The 6,405-nt window shown below is 53.8% G+C and overlaps 2 protein-coding genes across 2 annotated transcripts; both read left to right on the top strand.

The window, feature by feature from the left end:
• Window positions 1-1,110: 1,110 nt before the first annotated feature.
• POSPLADRAFT_1134045 (hypothetical protein) lies at window positions 1,111-3,993 on the top strand (the record flags this gene model as incomplete). Its single annotated transcript, XM_024484428.1, has 6 exons — window positions 1,111-1,251; window positions 1,764-1,802; window positions 1,857-1,908; window positions 2,065-2,254; window positions 2,311-2,652; window positions 3,132-3,993. The coding sequence occupies 6 exons, from the start codon at window positions 1,111-1,113 to the stop codon at window positions 3,991-3,993; spliced, it is 1,626 nt and encodes a 541-aa protein (XP_024342237.1).
• Window positions 3,994-4,969: 976 nt separating this feature from the next.
• Window positions 4,970-5,851, top strand: POSPLADRAFT_1134402 (hypothetical protein; the record flags this gene model as incomplete). Its single annotated transcript, XM_024484470.1, has 4 exons — window positions 4,970-5,021; window positions 5,083-5,084; window positions 5,166-5,630; window positions 5,726-5,851. Coding segments are annotated over 4 exons (645 nt in total), but the record flags the coding sequence as incomplete, so codon positions are not given.
• Between the last annotated feature and the right edge of the window lie 554 nt (window positions 5,852-6,405).

Below are 6,405 nucleotides of genomic sequence, written 5' to 3'. Positions count from 1 at the left end.
GATGGGAGATGGGCAAGGGCGCCTCGCATGAGGTCATGCGCCGTTGAGGGGGGGGTAATGTCACGACTTGGTACAGTGCCTAGCCGTTTTTTAATTTTTTCCTTTTCGCGGGCTCGAACCCGCGACCTCTGTACTACCTGCCTGATATGGACACAACGTTATCTACTGTACGATCAGATTAGATAGGACGGCAGTGCACGGCACAGCTCGGGCCCTGCTGACGCAGCCGCTCTGACTCACCGGCCCCCGGGGCCGCGTCGGCATGCTGCGCACGGACCAGCTGCGCACGGACCAGCGCGCACAGCCTGCCCTTATCTCCCCATGTATATAAGCCGGCCTCTACTGCCCTAGGGACCTCAGTTTCGACCTCTTGTCCCTAGGTCAGTAAGCTCCTGTATTCTCTTACTTACCTTACACTAACTAATACATTTCTTGTCCCTAGCCTTAGGTTTGAGCATCGCTCACCATCGCTTCAGTGAGACTTAGTCGGACGCCCCCAGCATTTAGGTTTTTCCTCAGTCGCTTGACCTCAAGTCGCGACAACTACGTTTCTTTCTTCACTAACACGACCACATAGACACGATGGTCCGTGCGCAGTCGGTACTTGTATAAGTAGTTGTACCATTAGTCGGTCAAACCCTAAGTTCGACCTGGTTATTCATTCAAGTCTCTGCTCCTCTTCGCTTGGGGTAGTGGTCATTCTCGACTTCCTCGCTCGATCTTCAGGACGACGCACTGTCCATAAGTCCTTGCTCGTCGTCTACGAGTCAAACATCAATATAGGAGTATAGACCGTTGTATCACCCTGGGCTTTCAGGTTTGTTCATCCTCTGTCGCTTGACTTCAAGTCGCAACACATTGTGATCCATTCCAACGCCTTGCAAACTGCACCGGGTTTTTCCAACATGTACCTTACGGGCATCGCTACACCTATGGACACACACACTCACCACGCCATCACACTGTTGTTCTAACATGGTGTTGGAGCAGATAATCCATACATACGCTCTCCCGCCGGCTCTCCAGCTACTATACTGTTCCGTATTGCCCTGTTTTACCTTACGCTATTTATGCGCTGATGCGCTGCCCCTTCTTGGCACTCATCCCGCCATGTGCATGCATGCACAGCATCAGTACACATCAATAGTACCTGTCATGTACCTTGTGCCTGTCGTTTCTGCTCGCCGTCTTATATGCTCGCATTTGCGACCGCACCCTCAGTCTTGCATTGTATCCGAGCATGCACTGAGGGTGAGTACTTAGCTTGTTCTGTTTTCGTTTACACATACTCACATACATTGTAGTCCTTGTCCTATTTGTTATAGGTATGCATAAATACATGTAGTCTTGCATTGTATCCGAGCACACACTGAGGTCCTCGTCCTATTTGTTATAGTTTGACGACATGTGCTCTAGCCCTGCCGTTGCATCACATGGGGCTGGTTTTAGGAGCCTGTATTGAAACATGGTTGCTCATTCAATAGGCCCAGTGTAGAAACGAGTGTCGGCGTCGGGTTCGAACAAGCGAGCGCGAAGGTTTACGGAAGCGAGCGGCGCGGGAAAAGATCAAATACGAAGCGGTTTGTCTCGTCCTCGGGGCGGGGAGGCAAACGCGCGAAGTAATTACATGCGAGAACTCGGCCTAATATAGTAAACACTTATCTTGATCAGGTACGAAGGAACAAGGTACTATCGCGCCGCAGCGCGGCACGTCGGCGAGCCGGTAGTCGGGCATGTGCTCGTCCGGTTGTTCCAACACCCAGTCGGGCATGCCCCGGGCACAACATTGGCATCCCATCCTGGTGAGTTCACCTCCTCACTAATCGCATAAACCTCGGATCACGATAATATATTAGGCAATTATACACGTGATCTCTCTATTCGTACAAAACATGAAGTTGCGCTCTAGTACGTAGGTGCGTGAACTCATTGGACGGATGGTTTTAGGAGCCTGGAACACCGCACTCATATGAAGTCCTCCTACCCGAACGAAGACGGCGGGAAGAAGCCTGACCATGTTACGCCCCTGGTGTTCGAAAATCCCCTCACTGCGACTCCTTGCAGCTGCAGTCTCCTCGTCCCTGCGTCGTCCTCGCTGCCCACTCTTTTTGCTCAACCCCTCTTCCACGACGAACCCCATCACCACGACGGCCAGTCAACCACATTCTCGTCGACTCTCCAACATGCTGGACCCGAAGTCTCTCATGGAGGACCTGGAGAGCGAACTCTTCAACTACACTACCGGGCGTTTCCTGTAAGTCTCCTGCATCTTGTCTTGTCTCTGTCTAACTCGTAATGCGATGTACTCAGTGTCAACGACGCCCTTCGTCTCCGAGAGCGCAGGCGCGTCTTCGACGTCCCCGGACTCTTTAGAATCATTGCCAGGGCACTGAACTGCAAGACTGAAGAGATCGTGGGCTTTCGAAAGCTCGGAGAGGGTGGCTTCAACCGTACCTTTCTCATCACATTAGACACCGGCTTCCAGCTCGTCGCGCGCATTCCATATCCCCTCCTCGTTCCCAAGGCGTACGCTCTCGCTAGTGAAGTCGCTACCATGGATTTCCTTCGTTCCAGAAGGCTCCCCATTCCTAAGGTCTACGGGTATTCCTTTACGTCAAAGAATGAGGCCGAGACGGAATACATTTTAATGCAGTACGTTGAAGGCACCGACTTGAGCCAGATATGGTTCGAACTTAAGGAAGATGAAATCATCTCGCTTATGGATCAGCTCGCGAAGATAGAGTGTACTATGATGTCTATCTCTTTTCCCGCTGGCGGGAGCATCTACTACGCCAAAGACCTGAAGGAGCTGTCTGGGAACGAGGGCATCCCGCTCAAGGAGGAGAACGAGAACATCCTACTGTACGAGCAGATCGAGAGCATCTCGCTCGAGAAGGAGCGGTTCTGTGTAGGTCCTGACGTATCGCTGCCGCTGTGGTATGGACGAAGGGAACAACTGAACGTATTCCGAGGGCCATGTACGTCACACTTCTCCTATCTCTTCTGTCTCTGAACCAATCGATGACCATAGATGAAGACGCCGAATCGGTGCTGATCACGGGAGCCAAGAAAGAGCTCGCCTACCTCGACTGGTTTGGTTCACCGAGGGCCCCTTTCCAACGCTTCCGAAGGGAGTACTATCAGTACAAGAAGCAGTCACCATTGGACCACGCCAAGAACCTTCGTCGCTATCTCTGTCTCGCACCGTCGCTCGTGCCGGACGATGACTCCCTCAACGCTTTCTGCATCCGCCACCCCGACCTCTCCGACAGCAATCTCAAGGTCTCGTCAGATTCCAGCGGCTTGCAGATCCTTAGCGTGTTGGACTGGCAGCACGCTGCTGTCCTACCCCTCTTCCTCCACGCCGGTATGCCCGACATCATCCAAAACGAAGAAGACGAGGTCTCTCGAACTATGGTCCAACCTAAGCTACCGGACGACTTCGGCGAGCTACCTGAAGAAAAGCAAGAATGGGAGATGGAGCTCCTCCGTCGTCGTCTTGTGCATTATCATTACAGCTTGAGCACAGCGACGCACAACAGGATCCACCACCAGGGTCTGGTCTATTCGTTGAATACTTTCCGTCGTCGCATATTCAATCATGCAACTGCTATATGGGAGGGTGAAACAATCAAGTTGCTGTATGCGCTGATAGATATGGTGTCCGGCTGGGCGAGTTTTGCGAAGGACGGTACGCCATGTCCGGTCGCGTTCACGGAAGACGAGGAAGCTGCGGCGAAGAAGTTGTATCTGGCACTGGCGAACGCAGAAAGGGGTGAGAGGATGCTGAGGGACAGAGTCGGCTACGGGGAGGAGACCTGGGTGCCTGTCGCTCGCTACGAGGATGCTAAGGCACTCGGTCAGGAGATAAAGCGGATGACATTGAAGGCATGTGCGGAGGACGAAGAGACGACGGGGGAGGAGTACGCTGTGATCGAGTCGAACTGGCCCTTGGACGATATGGACGAAGAGGAGTTAGAGGAGTACAAGTAAGGAATGGACCTGTATTTCTGTTCTATGATCTTATTATATACCTGCTGTTGAATTCATCACTACTCCAGCTCTTTTTGCAAGGACTGTCCATGAAAATGTTTCTTTGACGAGGGATATGTCATCAATGTTGTTCTTTAGCTCGCTAATATCGCGAATGTTCGAATGAGTCGCACTTGTCCATTTTTTCATCAACTATACTTGTTTGTTCTCCTTCGAAGACCGAGCTTATATCTCGATTCTATCCTACTAGTGAAAATGGATAATGTCATCGCTGATCGCAAATTGGGTCAAATAAAATGCGCACATGTCATGCCGGATCGCATGGATGTTAGTCTCTGTCACGAGTTGGCACGGCGCCTAGCCGTTTTTTAATTGTTTCCTTTCCGCGGGCTCGAACCCGCGACCTTTGTACTACCTGCCTGATACGGACACATCGTTATCTACTGTACAATTAGATTAGATAGGACGGCAGTGCACGGCACAGCTCGGGCTCCGCTGACACAGCCGCTCTGACTCACCGGCCCCCGGGGCCGCGTCAGCACGCTGCGCACGGACCAGCTGCACACGGACCAACGCGCACAGCCTGCCCTTATCTTCCCCTGTATATAAGCCGGCCTCTGCTGCCCTAGGGACCTCAGTTTCGACCTCTTGTCCCTAGGGACCTCAGTTTCGACCTCTTGTCCCTAGGTCAGTAAGCCCTCGCTTGTATTCCTTTCTTACCTTACTAACCAATACATTTTCTTGTCCCTAGCCTTAGGTTTGAGCGTTGCTCACCATCGCTTCGGTAAGATCTAGTCGGACGCCCCCAGCCCTTAGGTTTTCCTCAGTTGCTTGACCTCAAGTCGCGACATTAGGTCGAAACTCCCCAAGCTGCCGGCGTCCCCTCGAGACTCCCTATAATCACTTTCCTTTCCCACAGGTCGGGTGGTGCGCACCCCTACGATACTTCATGGTACATACGATACGTAGATAGCTTTACCATACATCGCCACCCCTAGAGGAACGAACTCTTCAACACCTGCACTTCAGTGGGCGGTGTTTGTCCTCACGGATGCATGGTCTAGGTTCCTGCTGCATACTAGTCAAAAGCAGTACTGGGCCCCACGTGAACTGCAAACCTCAGGGTCTTCTTGGGTGCCGTAGCATAAGCTAGTATAGCATGGCCATTGTAGTACGCGCACCTCCCTGTCCTCCCCCCATCCATCGTGGCTGCTTGTCAGGGCCAGATCCACGCATTTGACTCGCAGGACCTCATCGACGTCTACATCCCAGACGGCCCTGAGACTGTTATCTACCGTTGTGAGCAGCAGCCGTGCCCGAACCGAACACCCCGATCGATCGCAGAGGACTACCCACGCTACAAAGCGATCCGACGAGCGCAACACCCGCTCGGACCCCGAAGCACCCTCGCGTCTCGATCTGCCTCACGGCATTCTCGCCCTGTCTCCCCTACCTCCCGCCTTCCCCAAACTGTCGCCGAGTCCAGTCAAGCTCGAGGAGATCTCCCTCCAGATCCTGCGCCAGAGCCTGAGCCTGAGGAGGGTGACAGTGAAGAAGGAGTCTCGGAGTCCGAGTCCGCGGATCCTGCTCGGCCCGCCTCGCCGACAGCGCTCGCCCCCGCGTCAGCAGTCCCTGACGTACGTAACCCCCCCGCCGAACTTCCTGCGGCGCCTTCACCGCCGACTCCGCCGAGAGGCCGCTCGAGCACTCGCTCCTCTCGAAGTTCGACCAGCGGAAGGCCACCACAGCCGCCTCTGCCCCCGCAGCGTCCTCCGTCCCCCCCGACGCCGATAATGTCATCCCCCTCGACTGCCCCCGACAAGGAGACCCTGAAGCTCCTTCTCCCCCTCCGCTATGACAGCAAAACCGTCATCGAGTGCGACAGGTTCCTGTCACAACTCCGTATCTATTGGTTGATCAACACGTCTGTCGCGACTTGAGGTCTAGCGACAGGGGAAAACCTAAAAGGAGCTGGGGGCGTTCAACTGATTCTCACCGAAGCGATGGTGAGCAATGCTCAAACCTAAGGCTAGGGACAAGAAATGTATTAGTTAGTGTAAGGTAAGTAAGAGAATACAGGAGCTTACTGACCTAGGGACAAGAGGTCGAAACTGAGGTCCCTAGGGCAGTAGAGGCCGGCTTATATACATGGGGAGATAAGGGCAGGCTGTGCGCGCTGGTCCGTGCGCAGCTGGTCCGTGCGCAGCATGCCGACACGGCCCCGGGGGCCGGTGAGTCAGAGCGGCTGCGTCAGCAGGGCCCGAGCTGTGCCGTGCACTGCCGTCCTATCTAATCTGATCGTACAGTAGATAACGTTGTGTCCATATCAGGCAGGTAGTACAGAGGTCGCGGGTTCGAGCCCGCGAAAAGGAAAAAATTAAAAAACGGCTAGGCACTGTACCAAGTCGTGAC

The sequence above is a fragment of the Postia placenta genome (genome assembly GCF_002117355.1).
Source record: "Postia placenta MAD-698-R-SB12 unplaced genomic scaffold POSPLAscaffold_3, whole genome shotgun sequence".
In the NCBI taxonomy this organism is placed as follows: Eukaryota; Fungi; Basidiomycota; class Agaricomycetes; order Polyporales; family Adustoporiaceae; genus Rhodonia; species Rhodonia placenta.
The sequence above is the reverse complement of the archived record's forward strand: the minus strand, read 5'-3'. Positions and strand labels throughout refer to the sequence as shown.